This window comes from Mastigoproctus giganteus, chromosome 1 (assembly GCF_048544385.1).
Source record: "Mastigoproctus giganteus isolate SK-2022 chromosome 1, ASM4854438v1, whole genome shotgun sequence".
Lineage (NCBI taxonomy): Eukaryota > Metazoa > Arthropoda > Arachnida > Uropygi > Thelyphonidae > Mastigoproctus > Mastigoproctus giganteus.
In genome coordinates, this window is record NC_143575.1 from 65,231,598 (window position 1) to 65,248,109 (window position 16,512).

Consider the following 16,512-nt stretch of genomic DNA (forward strand, 5'->3'; position numbering starts at 1 on the left):
AGGCACTGGTTAAAGAAGCACTGCAGGATCATCTGGACAAGAATTCAGTTATAGCTCAGACACAGCATGGTTTTGTTAAGGACAGGTCTTGTCTGACCAATTTGATTGGATACTATGATGTAGTCACAAAAGAACTGGATGCAGGGAATAACTTTGATATTATATATTTGGATCTTAGAAAGGCTTTTGATACTGTTGCGCATGGAAGACTGCTGCACAAATTGGAGAAGTGTGGCATTGGAGGCAAATTGCTGCTATGGATAAAGGGATGGTTGAGTGGCAGAAGACAGAGAGTGGTAATCAGTGGACACTGCTCAACGTGGACTAATGTTATTAGTGGAGTTCCTCAGGGTTCAGTGTTGGGTCCATTGTTGTTTTCTGTATTTATAAATGATATTGATGATGGTGTATCAGGCTTAATGTCCAAGTTTGCAGACGATACCAAGGTTGGCAGGGTTGTTAAGGACACTACTGATACTATGCTTCTGCAACAGGATCTGGAAAGGTTGAGCAGATGGGCTGAGAGGTGGCAAATGAAGTTTAACATTGACAAATGTAAAGTACTACATATGGGAAACAGTAACCCCAGAGCAACGTATCAACTCTGTGGTACTACACTGACAGTGGTAGAGAATGAAAAGGACCTGGGGGTAATTGTGCAGGCAGATATGAAGTTCTCTGAGCAGTGCAGACGAGCTGCAAGAGTAGCTCATGGTGTCTTGTCAATGATATACAGGAATTTTTCTAGCAGGGACAGGGATGTGATTATTCCCTTGTATAAGGCATTGGTCAGGCCACACTTTGAGTACTGTATACAGGTCTGGAGGTCCCATTTCAAGAAGAATGTAGAGCTGCTGGAACGGGTACAGAGAAGGGCAACAAGATTAGTGAATGGAACAAAGGGTTGCTCTTACGAAGAAAGGCTTAAGTTTTGCAAATTACAGAGCCTTGAGACTAGGCATCGGTGAGGTGATCTGATAGAGGTGTATAAAGCCTTGAATGGCTTGAGCATGCTCAATGCCGATGGGATTCTTCCTCTTGCTCAGAATAATCACCTGAGAGGGCATAAATTCAAATTGAGGAAGGACGGATGTCGGATAGATGTGCGGAAATTTGCCTTTATCCAGCGGGCAGTTGATTTGTGGAATAGACTTCCATCACTTGTTGTTGAAGTTGATAGCCTAAACAAATTTAAGTCTCAACTGGACAGGTATTTCGAGCGAACGGAGGGGTGAAATGGGAGTAGTGGTTGTTTTTTTTTTTTTTTTTTTTTTGACTGATGCTGAATAAGCTTGGTTTCTTGCATCATATGCGTCTACTAATGCTAATGCTAATTGTCAGATAAAATTGTACATTCCTAACCCAACACGCTGTTTTAAATGCCAAAAATTTGGGCATTCCCAAAACGTGTGTAGTGATTTAACCACACATGCAAATTGCGGCGCTCCCCGAACACAATCACTCTGACTGCAAAGCAGAGCAGCACAAATGCTCAAATTGTAATGGCCCACATACTGCCTACTCCAGAGATTGCCTCTATGGAAAAAGGAAAAAAAACATTCAACGGGTCAAAGCCAAAAAAAAACATCTCGTACCAAGAAGCTGAAAAATCCGTACAGGTGCAATTTAACACACGACCCAGCTTCACTGAAGTAGTCCAAAAGCCAACTGAGGTAACGTTTCCCCCAAACAGATCAATATCAGATTGGGCTCGGTCAATTTTGGAAGCTGTGCCGTTTCTAATAAACCATGTAAGACAAACAAGGTTGTTAGCACACCAATTACTCTTCCACATACTACTAATAACCCAGTGTACTCAAAAAGTGATGATACTACTAAAACTGGTTCAATAGAAATGGAAGGAAACACTAATCACGAAAAATCAGTTCTTGACCTCTTCCCAGAAGAAGAGATGGAAACAGAAAGACCGTACTTCCAGAAAAGAAAATCTGGTCAGCATAAGCCAACAGCCCCTCAGACAGAAACTGAGGACCACACTTCACCCAAATAATGCCCAGTTTTCTTCAATGGAATTGTAGAGGCTTTCGCAGCAACCTTGATGACATTCGGGATCTCCTTCTCCAGTATAACTCAGTTACCTTTTGCCTCCAAGAAACTAACCTAACAGCTTCTGTTACTACCTCAATTAAACATCATGTTATCTACAGAACAGATCAAGTTTCTCATGTAAACAGTTCGGACCATGGAGGGGGCTGCACTTGTAGTCAGCTCCAATATCCCTTCCCGACCATTAATGTTACAAACAAATCTAGAAGCAGTAGCTGCTCGAATATCCTTTCATTTTTTTTTTTTTTTTACCATTGTCTCCTTATATCTTCCTTCTAACCAAGACATTTCTTACACTGATCTTGAAACTGTTGTATCTCAGTTTCCTTCCCCCCTTTTGCATCATGGGAAATTTTAATGCACATAATCCTCTATAGGGTGATAGAATACCCAATAAATGAGGAAAAATACTAGAAAAACTTCTAGATAAATTTAATCTGACACTACTGAATACTGGTTTACCCACTTATTTTCATCTACCTTTTGGGTCAAGCTTAGCAATTGACCTCTCCATTTGCTCACCAGCCCTTTTTTCTGCTGTTTGACTGGTCTGTTCATGATAATCTACTGGGTAGTGACCACTATCCAATAGTCTGTCATATAGAATCAAATTCACCACCTTGTCAAATTCACCACCTTGTCATGTCAAAATTGCTAGCTGCCTATATAAAATATAGGCAGTATATAGGCAGCTAGCAATCCTACAAAAAACAGCTGTTTCAAATTTGTCGGTAAATAATGCTGTTGATTATGTAACAAAACAAATATTGCTGGCCACCAAAGCAACAATACCAAAAGTGTCCACAAGTCACAGAATAAGATCAAAAACCTGGAATAAATTTTGCAAAATCCCTAATGCTGCTAATCTAGTGCACTTTAAGAAAGCCAGAACCAATGGTAGACGCATTCAGCATGCAAGTAAAAGAGAGTTATGGAAACACTTTGCTTCAATTATTACGCGGTCCACCAAAACACAAACCATCTGGAAAAATATTAGAAAAATGTATAATAAATATCCTCCTTTGCATCTGTCAATACTGAATGTAAACAGGAATGATGTTTCACTACCTGAAGACAAAGCTAACACTCTCGGAGGATCCTTTGCTCAAACCTTTGCCATATCCTCATACTCACCAAACTTTCAGAAATTAAAGTCCCTTGCTGAAAAGCAGACCCTAAATTTTAACACAGACCACCACAAGATGTACAATTATCCCTTTACCATAATTGAACTACAGCTTGCTCTTAGCAGCTCAAAACCTAGTGCTGCTGGACCTGACGGAATTCACTATTTCAGATTAAAAGAGCTGAGCGAAAAGTCGCTTATGTCTTACTCCAGCTATATAACTGGGTTTTCACAGAAAATACTTTCCCTGATACCTGGCGACACTCGTATGTCATAGCATTATTAAAACCTGGCAAGGACTCAATGAACCCATGTCACTATCAACCTATTGCCCTCACAGCTGTATGGGCAAAATAATGGAAAAAAAGGTAAACTCTTGTCTTACCTGGGTGCTGAGCAAATACAACCTTATCAATTCATCGCAATGTGGATTTCATATAGGTAGATCAACTTTAGTCCTCTTGTACAAATGGAAAACCAGATTTGCAATGCCTTCTTAAGGAAGGAACATTTGACTCTGTTTATTTAGATGTTGAGAAAGCTTTTGACACAGCTTGGCGATATGGAATTCTCCGTGATCTATATACATTAGGCTTCAGGGGTAATATGCCAAGGTTTATATAGAACTTTTTGAAGCAGCGATCCTTTCAGGTCTGCATTCTATCCACTCTCTCCCCAAAAAATTCATCCAAGAAGAAGGTGTTCCACGGGGCTCAGTTTAAATGCCACTCTATTCATTATAAAAATCAACTCAATTACTAAGGTCATTGCAGCCACTGTATTTACTACTTTATATGCAGATGATTTTAGTATATCTTGTCACTCCCGGAACATGAGAATGATTGAGAGACAACTGCAAGGACTTCTTAATAAGATTACAATGTGGGCTGCGAATGACGGTTTTCGCATATCACCTGAAAAAACTGTTGCAGTTCATTTCTGTAGAAGATGTAATCTCCACCCTGACCCACTTCTAAAGCTGGGGAACCACGATATACCTGTTGTGCCTACCACTCGATTCCTTGGGTTAACTTTAGATAAAAAATTTACCTTTCTTGACCATATTAAAAAACTTAGAACCACCTGTTTCAAGAAATTAAACATTTTGAGAGTATTATGAGCTACATCATGGGGTGCTGACCATCATACACTCCTTCATTTATATCATGCTATTGTAAGATCAAGGTTAGACTATGGATCACCAGTTTACAACTCTGCTAGACCTAACATTTTGAAGTCTTTGGACCCTATTCACCACAGTGGCCTGTGTGTTGCTCTTGGAGCCTACCACACATCTCCTGTGCAGAGCCTGTACGCTGAAGCTCACGGTCCCCACTCTCTCTATGAAGACAAATTTTACTGCTAAATTATAATGTAAAAATAAAAAGCCGACCCCTGCATCCATCGTGGAAACATCTATTTACACCAGATTGGGAGAACTTGTATGCCATTTATCCATCAATAAATCGATCTGCTGGCATACGTCTTTGCTCACTACTTGATAATTGGCAGCTTGACCTTTCTAAAATAGCCACCACTAGTTTCACTACTCCTCTGTGGGCTTTTTTTCCTGCTACCTGTGATCTGTCCCTTCAAGAATGGGGGAAGACTACTCTTTCTCCACAGAATATAAATCAGCTTCATAAATCTCTATTTGAGAAATATAAATCTTATACCAGGATATACACAGAAGGCTCCAAAACTGACCACCATGTCGGTGCTGCTGCTGCTGTTCTTCCATCATCCATAATCTCTAGTCAGTTACCTTTAGAATGCAGTATCTTTACTGCTGAACTACATGCCATACAAATGGCCCTAGAAACTATAAAATTGTACCAGTTTACTATTAGTATTATTTTTATCGACTCTCTCAGTGCCCTTCCCGCTTTACAGCAACCAAGAAAGCATCATAGCTACCTACTTGGTAATATTCAAAACTTGCTGGCTCTTCTAGCTAAGAACACGAAAGTAGTAAAATTTTCTTGGGTCGCTAGCCATGTTGGCGTACCTGGCAATGAGAGTGCCAACCATGCAGCCAAATCTACTGTGCAACCAATTGATGACTCTTTCAAAATTCCTTTCACCAACTATAAAAGTCTTATAATAAAGTGAAGTATGAATTACTGGCAAACCATCTGGCAAAACCAAGAAGGCAACAAACTCCTTCAGATTAAACCACAACTGCAGTCTTAGCCATCTAGTTTCCGCTCGAACCGAAAGGAAGAAGTCACACTTTCAAGATAACGAATAGGACCTACACACCTTAATCACTTTTATCTTCTTTCTTCCTCAGACCTGCCTTCTTGTCTGAACTTCCATGCTCAAATCACAGTCCAGCACATCATAGTTGACTGTCCTCTCTATAATGGAGTGCAGCAAACCACCTTCTTATCAAACCATACAGCACAAATCACAACTACTTTGCAACAAATATTAGACAACAGATCTGATATTGATGCAGTTTTCACTTTCCTAAAAAGGATAAAATGCTATGACAGAATATAATGCTTAAATCTCATATAATGCACATATCTCACTTTTAATAATGCCTGTTATCTCCTACCATTGTTTGGCACATAATGGCCTTTAACTGCTGTTGCACCGTAAAACCTCCAACAACAACAATCTTCGATCAACTGGTATTTCCTTGCTACCTGGTCGTGTCTACGAGTGTACCAGTCTGGGTGATCAGGATCTTGCATCCTGCTGTGATGTGTTGGATTATTTCTGAAGCCAGGTGGCATTATTATTATTATTATTATTATTATTATCATCTATATGATGCAAGGAAGCCTGAGGCTTATGCTGCACCAGCCAAAAAAAAAATTTCTGAGTTACCCTAAGAGAGAGAGAGAGAGAGAGAGAGTCAGAAGTAGAAGGAAATCACCAAGAAAGAGAAGAATGATGATATCCACTCAGGACCCTGAGTGTGCCAAGCCCATACTCACCAGATGTGAGCCCCTGGAATAGTAATGCAAAAATAAAAGTACATTGAAAAATGTGGTTGAAAGGACAACACTTCTAAACAGGAAAATTATAATATCTACAAGAAAATATTTACACTATTTACAAAGGATTTTTTTTTATTTAAGACTACTTTACGAAACCCACACCTAGGCCAAAGCCTATCCGTGGTTATGGTCAAAACATTACAGAGCATTACTAATTACAGACCTTCAAGTTCAATTTTGGTTAATATAAAAATGTTAATATAACACATAAATTAAATGAATAACTGTTTGAGCCACTTAGCCTCTTATAAGTAAAATCAGATCTTAAAGATTTTACTTTCATCAATCTTAGTGAGAAGAGTTACCTCTACTACATATGAGAATTACAGTACATCTTCAAAAAACTGCTGTAACATAATTATTAAAATAAGTAAATAGCTGCCTATCCTTCAACATGATCCGAGTCTCTCCCTCACCAGAGTGCCTACAGACAACTCCAAGCCGATCGGGCTAGCCAGGTGGGTAAAGTGCCTGCCTAACAACCCAAAGGTCGCGGGTTCGAATCCCGCCTTGGGCTTGGATCAAAGTACTGCAAAAACCTTGGGCGGTGCATTATGGCCACAGAAGCCTAAGCGCCAACAACTACCAAAAAAAAAAAAAAAAAAAGACAACTCCAAATTCATTCTTAAATCAAGATATTGATTGCAAACTAACATAACAAGTTCCTCAAACTGCAGGTACCTCATCCAAGAATCCAAACTGAAAAAGCCTATAAGATAGTATTAGTAATGGCCACATAGTGAAAGGAAGCCTATGGCTTATATAGCATCAACCAAAAAAAAACACACGCACCCTTCTCATTTACCCTTCCACTCGCTCCAAATGTTTGTCTAGTTCTGCCTTCAATCTATTTAAGCTATCAACTTCTACAACGACAGATGGAAGTTTGTTCCAGAAATCAACCACCCACTGGCTAAAGTCAAACTTCCGCACATCTATCCTACAACTGTCTTTCCTCAGTTTGAATCTATTCAGAATAATCTGGTGATTATTCTGAACAAGAGGAAGAATCCCATCAGCATTGAGCATGCTCAAACCATTCAAGGCTTTATACACTTAAATCAGTTCACCTTGCAGGTGCCTAGTCTCCAGACACTAATTTGCAAAACTTAAGCCTTTCTTCGTAAGAGCAACCCTTTGTTCCATTCACTTCTCTGTACTCATTCCCTTCTCTGTACTTCTCTGTTGCCCTTCTCTGTACTCATTCCAGCAGCTCTACATCTTTCTTGAAATGAGGCCTCCAGACCTCTATACAGTACTCAAGGTTTGGCCTGACCATTGCCTTATACAAGAGGATAATCACCTCCTTATCCCTGCTAGAAAAATTCCTGTATATCATTGACAAGACACCATGAGCTACTCTTGCAGACCATCTGCACTGCTCAGAAAATTTCATATCTGCCTGCACAATTACCTCCAGATCCTTTTCACTCCCTACCACTGTCAGTGTAGTACCACACAGTTGATATGTTGCTCTGGGATTACTGCTTCCCATATGCAGTACTTTATATTTGTCAATATTAAACTTCAGTTGTCACCTCTCAGCCCATCTGCTCAATTTTTCTATATCCTGTTGCAGCAGCATACTGTCATTAGTGTCATAACAACCCTGCTGACCTTTATATCATCTGCAAACTTGGATATTAAGCCTACTATATCATCATCAGTATCCTTAATGAATACAGAAAACAACAATAGACCCAACACTGAACCCTGGGGGACTTCACTAGGGGCTCACTTCCTTTCTACTTCTCTGTCTCTCAGGGTAATAGGGATTTTTTTTTTTTTTTTTTGCCTGGTGCAGCATAAGCCTCAGGCTTCCTTGCACCATATGGCTAATAATAATAATAATAATAACATTAGTCCATTAAGAGCAGTGTCCATTGATTACCACTCTCTGTCTTCTCCCACTCAACCATCCCTTTATCCATAGCAGCAATTTGCCTCCAATGCCACACTGCTCCAATTTGTGCAGCAGTCTTCCATGTACAACAGTATCAAATGCATTTATAAAATTCAAATATATGATCTCAAAATTATTCTTTGCATCCAGTTACTACAACCTAGTATCCAATCAAATTGGTCAGACAAGACTTCCCCGTAACAAACCCATTCTGTATCCAAGCTATAACTGAAGTCTTGTCTAGATGATCCTGCATTAGCATTAGTAGAGGCATACGATGCAAGAAAGCAAGCTTATGCAGCATCAGCAAAAAAAAAAAAAAAAAAAATCCTCCATTTCACCCTGAAATTCATTCCAAATGCCTGTCCAGCTCAGCCTTAAATTTATTTAGGCTATCAGCTTCCACAACAAAAGATGGAAGTCTGTTCCACCAATCAACTACCCACTGGCTAAAGACAAATTTCTGCACATCTATTCTACAACCATCTTTCCTCAATTTGATACTGTGCCGCCTCAGGCTCTTAATCTAAGCAAGAGGAAGAATCCCATTAGTATTCAACTTGCTCAACCCATTCGAGGCCTTATACACCTCAGTCAGATCACCTCGCAGGTGTCTAATCTCCAGGCACTGCAGTTTGCAGAACTGAAGCCTTTCTTGGTAAGAGCACCCCTTTGTTCCCCTCACCAATCTTGTTGCCCTTCTTTGTACTCGTTCTAGCAAATCTACATCCTTCCTAAAATGAGGCCTCCAGACCTGTACACAGCACTCTAGGTGTAGCCTGACAATTGCCTTGTATAACAGGATAATCATCTCCCTGTTCCTGCTAGCAAAATTCCTATATATCATTGACAAGACTTCATGACCTGCCCTGGCAGCCCATCTGCACTGCTCAGTGATCTCAAAATTATTCTTTGCATCCAGTTACTATATATTCCTATAGTAACTTTATATTTCACTGCACAATAACCCCAGGCCTTTTCACTTTCCACTTCCCTGAGTGTAGTACCACACAGTTGGTACGTTTCTCTTCGGTTATTGCTACCCATATGCAGTACTTTGCATTTGTTAATGTTAAACTTCAGTTGCCACTTCTCAGCCCATTTGCCCAATTTAATCCAGATCCAGCTGGAATAGCATACTGTGTTTACTGTCGTTAACAACCCTGCCAAGCTTTGTATCATCTGCAAACTTGGACATTAAACCTGATATACCTTCATCAATATCATTGATAAATATTCAAAACAACAATGGGCTTAACACCGAACCCTGGGGTACTCCTCTAATAACGTTTGTCCACGAAGAGCAATGTCCATTGATTACTGCTGTCTGTCGTCTCCCACTCACCCATCCCTTTATCCTTTGTAGCAACTTACCCTTAATGCCATACCTCTCCAATTTATAGAGCATTCTTCCCATGTGCAACACTATCAAAAGCTTTCCTGAAATCCAAGTATATGATATCAAAATTATTTTTGGCATTCAGATCCTTTGTGACCTCATCATATTGGTCTTAATTATTACTGCAGTCTTGTCTAGATGATCCTGCAGTGCTTCTTTAACCAGTGATTCCATTATTTTTCCCCAGAATGCAAGTTAAACTAACGGGTCTGCTGTTACTTGTGTCACCTTTGAACCACCTTTGTTAATTGGTGATACATTTGCACACCTAAGTATATTTTTGTGAACGAAATCCAATAAAAAGACTCCACCTGATATACCTAATTGCCATAGATATCTTCCCAAAGGGTAAAATGCATAATTAATAGAAATATGATAAATCATGCAAATGGCAATCACAACAACCAAACATACATTTTATTGCATTTACGTGTACAAACTGAAATGGCAAGTTAACGTAATAGTATTATGTACTGTAAATCAGCAAAATAAGTCCTCAATATTTTGTTGTTCCTCCTCGAGCTGCAATTACAGCCTTGCAATGATTTGGCATAGAGTTTATCAACCTCTGGATATATGGTTGCCCAATTTCATGGTACCACACCCTTACAATGCTCTTCTGCAGCTGAATCTTACTTGTTGGCTTCTTCTGAGCAATTTTAAATGACATTATTTACCAACAATTTTCAATAGAGTTCAAATCTGGACTGTGCCGGGCCAGTCCAACACTGTAATGCCAGCATTTTTCATGCATGACGGCACCTTAAGGGAGAAAAATGGGGGAAAACATCAGTGTATGTATGTTTTAAGCCTTGTGAGACAAGAAGACAAAATTATCATTAAATCTAAATAGCATAAAATTTACCAATTTTGCTGTGTGGCAAGGTGCTGAGTCCTGTTGAAAAGTTCAGTTTTCGACATCTGTGTGGCGATCCCTAATAACGGTTAGGCACTGCAAGGTAGCAGTGTAGGTTTCTGCATTCACCGTTTCGTTAATAAACTTAATTAACCCCACCTCTTTGCTTGTTATGCCTCTCCAGACCATCTGACCAGTGGGGAACTTTACAGTTGTTGCTATGCAGTCAGGATGGTATGCCTCCAGTTTTCGTCATCTGACATATTGCTTCCCAACTGAGCCATGCAGGTTGAATTTCAATTCGTCAGAAAAGATGAGTGTCCCATTGCTCTTTTGTCCATGAAACATGCATTTTAGCCCAAGCAAGTCGCTTCTTCCTCTTTTGTTGAGTCAACAAAGGCTTCTTCTTGGGCCGATAAGCATACAGACCACATTCCAAAAGTAGTCTTTGAATAGTTCATGCACACCAGAGGTCATCTCAAAGTCCAATTTTAGATCAGGAACACTAGCATGGTGATTACGAAGGCATAACCATTTCAAATGTCAATCTTGGAAAGGCGTAGTCACTCTCTCTTACAGCCTCAGGTCTTCTCTTCACATCGCTAGTGTCATGCTGTAATTTCAGCACCTGGGATACTGGTGGCAGCCTATTTTATCAGCGATAGCATGTGTAGAATGCCCTTCCTGGGACAGAGCAACAGCTGTACTTTTTTTCCTTGGTGTCAACTGATCATATGGAGCCATGCTTACATCTCTGCAAAACAGGATACTAATGAGCGGGTATACCTTTCCAACACTATTTATAAAACGGCTGATGCAATACCTTGCAATTACATTCTGATGCAATAGACGCATTATCTGATGCAATGCCTTTGCTTTGCAAGAAACAAAATGACTGTAATCAAACAGTATCTTATACGTTTCATTACAAATGTTACTTTTATTTAAGGTGATGCAGTTTCTTTGCCCTCCGCTGTAAGTTATTCTTGCAATAATTCTTGAAAACGTTAGAGTTAAGCTTCAACTAAAATATCAGTGAATATTTGCCCAGTCATCCAACCTTTCTTGCTAGACCTGTAGTGTACACCTTACACCAAGGCTGGATTTCACAATTCGTTTTAAAGCTTGCGGTTTGTCAGAGTAATAAACCACTACTGGTTTTAACTTCAAGTCTCCGCTGGCGTTTACAGCGAACATCACAGTTAAGCAATCTTTTGCAGCTTTAAATCCTGAGTCATGTGCTTCTGCCTTAGAGATGTAGGTCCTTGATGGCATACATTCCCAATAGAGGCCTGTTTCATCCAGATTGAAAATATGCTCCAATATGTAGCGCCGCCTTCAATTATTTTCTGTACCACAGGTGGATATGCCTTTGCAGTTTCAACAGCTTAACGTTGTGAAAAGAGTAGTTGTGTTTGAAGCCACTAATAGCATTAAAAGGAGCCACTTCTGCAGGATTTGATGATTTATTTGTAAGGTTTCATATATAGTTAATGCTTTCTCTTTCACTGTGAGAAAGCTTGCGGTTTTTTTTTTTTTTTTTGGTTTGGTCTTCAATCCATATGCTTAGCAGTCTTTCCATTTCTTTAGGCCTTGTTCTAATCGACTTTGCGGCATTTGAAGTTGTTCCAACTATACACATGCTTTTATTTTCTTGAAATTGTCTCTGATGGTGCGCAATGTGCATTCACTTAAGCCTGTTGCTCTCATTTTTTTTCAAAACATTTAATTATTTCAAGTGTCTCTTCTATACTTAATGCTTTCCTTTTGCACTCACTGCTTGGCTTCTTGGAACCAGGACGCTTACTCATGTCAGATGCTGTACGAATATACTTTTTATAAAGAAAAGTTAACAAATGCAGGATAACATACGCAGGTGAACTGAGGTAAGGGATACATGAGGCTCGTGTGTGTAAGGTGAGAATATGTAGTGTGTTTCTGCCTTTAAGGTGGAAACACTCTTATCACCTCATACAGTTATTTGAAGTTTCACATGTAAACATGTGAAACTTCAAATGTCTGAGAGCTATATTCCCATTTAGTTGTATTGGTCAGAGACTATGTATGCTTATGTACGTAGCTTAATTATTACTGAAATATACATACTAATTGATATTTCTGTTCACTGACTTTTTTTTTTTTTTTTTGATTCTAAAATTTAAAACAATAAAAAAAGATAAGCGATCAATAATGACAAACACGACATGAACAAAAGAGAAGATTCTGAAAATTTATTTATGTTTTTTATATGATTGAAGAGGAAAGGGAAACACATCTCACCATAACACGAAAACCCACAGAATTCTAGCTATTATTGCAAATGCAGTAAACTCGAGTTTACTACCCATTTATAATTATACTGCGCTAACAGAAAAGCCCAATAAACCTAGAACTGCAAATTGTTTTATGGTAGTGTCCTCCAGAAATGTGCTCCCATCTCACGAAATTTCTGTTTGAACAAAAAATCTTATGAATACAGCGAATGACAAGTGTCTCCGACCAGTACAGTTACAGTAAATGGGAAATATAGCTCTCACACATTTCACATTTTTTAAGCTTCGTAAACTTGTATGTATTTCTGTGCAGGTCACTACGTTCAGCTTGGTGCCGGGTTTTACGTCTGGTGTTACTCGCAGATGAAATCGCACGTGAGCCAATGCAAAAATTGCATTATAGCAGAACTGACTGTAATGCAAACATGCCATCACAGTTGCAAAGTTAATACCATGTAGCTAATATTAATAATAATAATAATCTCGTTGTGAAGGTAGCCACAATATGAGATATGATTAAAACGATGCCTTTACACTACATGTGTAGCATTAAACTTGGTTAATCATTACTGTTTTGATTTGCCGAATTTATTAAACTTAGTTATTTTAGTTAATAGCAATTGAAGTTTAAAATCAAAACACTTCAATATTTTAAAAATCTTACTTTTTTTTTGCAGTGGATCATTTCAAAAATGGAAGAAGTGATGAAAGACTTCTCTCCTTAAAATGTACATTACTGGAGCAGTAATTGAGTACATTAGGAAATATTTGCACATGTTTTATAATCATCATTTCAGTACCTGTGTATAAAGATTTCTGGCATCATTTTGTCCACTGCTGGAAAATTTTATTTTCATACATTAGTTTGCATAATCATTCTATACAAATCTTGATGACAATTTCTAGCTGTGATGTTTATTTATGTGATAAGGAAAAACTACACCATGAAGACTGTTTATAAAAAAAAAAAAAAAAAAAAAAAAGTCAAGAATGCATATATTTGTTTATAATGGAATTTTTTACATTGTGCAACTCTCCTCATTCTTTGCTGGTGAAGATATGGTCAGATTTCTGCCGTTATAATAAACAATCAATGAAAAAAAATTTAATTAGCTTGTACTGATTTTTATATAATGTACTTTCGAAGTGCATAGCAGTATGATTTGTCGTCTTTAAAGATTAAAAAAAAACAGAAGCTTTTATAGGCTTTTTGTACATATTGTTTAATTTGTGTGTCTGAAGACATCACAATGTGTTAATTTTTTTTCTGCTGTAAAATAAAATGTAGTCTAATATTTCTTTTTCTTATATTTTCCATAAATTAGAAAGAAGTATCAATTTGGCAATTTAGCACATTTATGATAATGAACTTTCAGTACTCTAAATTTATTAATTAAAAGTCTTATTACAGCCAATTGGATTAAGGACAGTATGTAAAATGTATATAATTTTCATGTCTGTACTTAATGTTACATTTGATCCATATTATTTAGCAGGGTAACTAAACTGTCTCTTTTACTTCATGTTTTACTTAATTGTGAAAATTTTATTTTTATTTGATTAATAAAGCAATCTATTTATATACTGTTGCTGCTATAAAAAATACTTTAGCTGTTGGATATTTAATGTTCTTATTAATTATAAAATGCGGTATAAAGTATTGGAGTGTATAGTAGGACAGTTAAAATTAAAGTTATGTATAGAGAGATATGCTGTTAAAATTGCAATAGTTGCAAATATAGCTATTCCGTTCCTGTTATTCCTGTTAATAATTTTGTTGTACATAACCACAAAGTTTGGAAAAGTGTTTTCTGGAACTCTCTTGTTAAACATGTGGTTAATAATTATATTCATATAATATATGTTGTGAATTAGGATGCAAAGTACTAGGTGCCATTATTTTTTTAAAGATATGCAGCAAGTGAAAAGTTTTGCTGTCATAATATATATATATATATATAGCCAGTTTAGCTTTCAGTATGAAATTTATCAATTTCTACTGTTTACAGAAATTTTCTTTGTAAAATTGGCCTCCTTTGAAGGCTTTAAATTTTAATCACGATTTGCTTGATATTTAACACTGAAAAGAAAAAAAAGAAAAAAAAAATGCCTTCCTACTCTTATACAAGTAGAAATAAAAAGTGATTTTTAATACTGCCACTTATTTTCTTACTGCTAGCTCTAGCTTAAATGTCACTGGAGAGCTTATATTGCTTGAACTGCCTACAGGACAATTTTGTACTTTTTTTTTTTTTTTTTTTTTTTCAATTTTTACCCACTGAAGTGAACTGATTGTTTGTTTTATGTTTTAATTACAAATCTGATACTGACTGTAGTTCAGAAATGCTGCAGAATAAATGAGGTATAGATAAAATAAATTATCTTCTATGTCTTTATCATGGAAATTCATTAGTGTTTACACATGTCATAGTTTACAACTCTATTCACAAAGTGAATAGAGTTATAAATTTTATGAAGCCTATATTTCTTTACCTTTACAGATTTAAAATTTTTAAATTAAAAAACCAAGGGGAGTGCACTTTTTATCACAATCATATATTCCCCTCATTAGCTTTGAAACATAAATATTAAGAACAGCAGAAGAGGAATTTTGCTAGAACCACTTGATGGCTAGGCTTCATGCACCACTGACTTATAGCTTGATTAAGAGTTGCACTTGATATTTAGAGAGTGGGCAGTACAGTGTATATGGTGACTGAGCTCTGTTCTGGAAGAATTACTTTTGTTGCATCCCTGTGCTGCTAGAGCTTATTATCACTAATTTATTTGGTTATAATATGGTTTAGTATAGAGTAGCTTTAACATGCAGAATATTGTCAATCATTTATTTACCTTTTAACTTCATTTAAATTTCTCTTAGAAAATAGAATTTAGGGCTAAAAAGGCTGACTTCAAGAAGAATTTACTGTCATATAAGTTAGTGCAATAGCAATTTAATGATACCACTGCACAACTTCGGTTAGTTTACTGTGTGTAGAAATGATGCTGTTGCCCTAACTTATTCTCATAGAATTATTTCAGTGTGAAATTTACCATTTTCCTCCAGTATAGTTTTTACTTCCATTCTCTTAATTATTTTTTAATTAGAAACATATAGTTATAAGAAATTCTTTACAGTTCCATGTTTTTAATACAAAGTCCAACATGCATCCGCTCCTGCGTTAATTTATCATGAAGCTTCTAGTTCAACTTTGATTTCATTTACGTGGCATCACCGAGCATTGGAAATGAAGTTGGGGAGTAAATTTTTTTTGGTAATAAGACCTGCCATTATTAAAAATATTTATTCTTACTATTCAGTATAGTCAGAATAAAGAATAGAATTTTCAAGTATACCATTTTAAACTACTTTTTGTCTTTTATCCCTAAATAAATAATTCACCTGTTTTTTTTTTTTTTTTTTATATCCTTACTGCTAGAGGATTGTGAAGTCTTTGTATGGTGTGATATTTTACCAGTTACTAAGTAAATTTCCTTTGTAATTGAAAAAATATTTATCCACACATCACAGTGAATCAATAATTTATAATTTTCAAATCCAGTACTGACCACAGAAACTTTCTTCTTTGCTTCTTCATTGTGCTATCAAGATAGCAAATAATGTCTTTATTCAAGGATGAAGCAGTTAAAAATTTTGAATTAGTCCACGGTTCTTAAATTATAATCAAAATAAAAAATAAACTTAGAATTATATACCTTTTTAACAACTCATTTTCTGTAGATAGTATTGAGAGCCCTGTCAACCATTCCTGGCTGATCATTGAATGATAAAAATTTTAATCATATTTTAACTTGACAAATCTTATTCAGCTGAAGCAACAATTATAGGAGTTGTTGTTGTTCCCAGTCCTAGTTA

General features: G+C 36.9%; 1 protein-coding gene across 4 annotated transcripts in view; it reads left to right on the plus strand.

Annotated features, from left to right (window-relative positions):
• Vps13 (vacuolar protein sorting 13C) overlaps window positions 1-13,551 on the plus strand; it is a 1,645,987-nt gene extending 1,632,436 nt beyond the window's left edge. For all 4 annotated transcript variants that reach the window (XM_090373229.1, XM_090373247.1, XM_090373239.1 and 1 more), the window contains one exon: window positions 13,313-13,551. In XM_090373229.1, the coding sequence (XP_090229355.1) occupies window positions 13,313-13,360 (48 nt within the window). In that variant the 3' untranslated portion in view covers window positions 13,361-13,551. The remainder of the gene's footprint in view (window positions 1-13,312) is intronic.
• The last annotated feature ends 2,961 nt before the right edge of the window (window positions 13,552-16,512 follow it).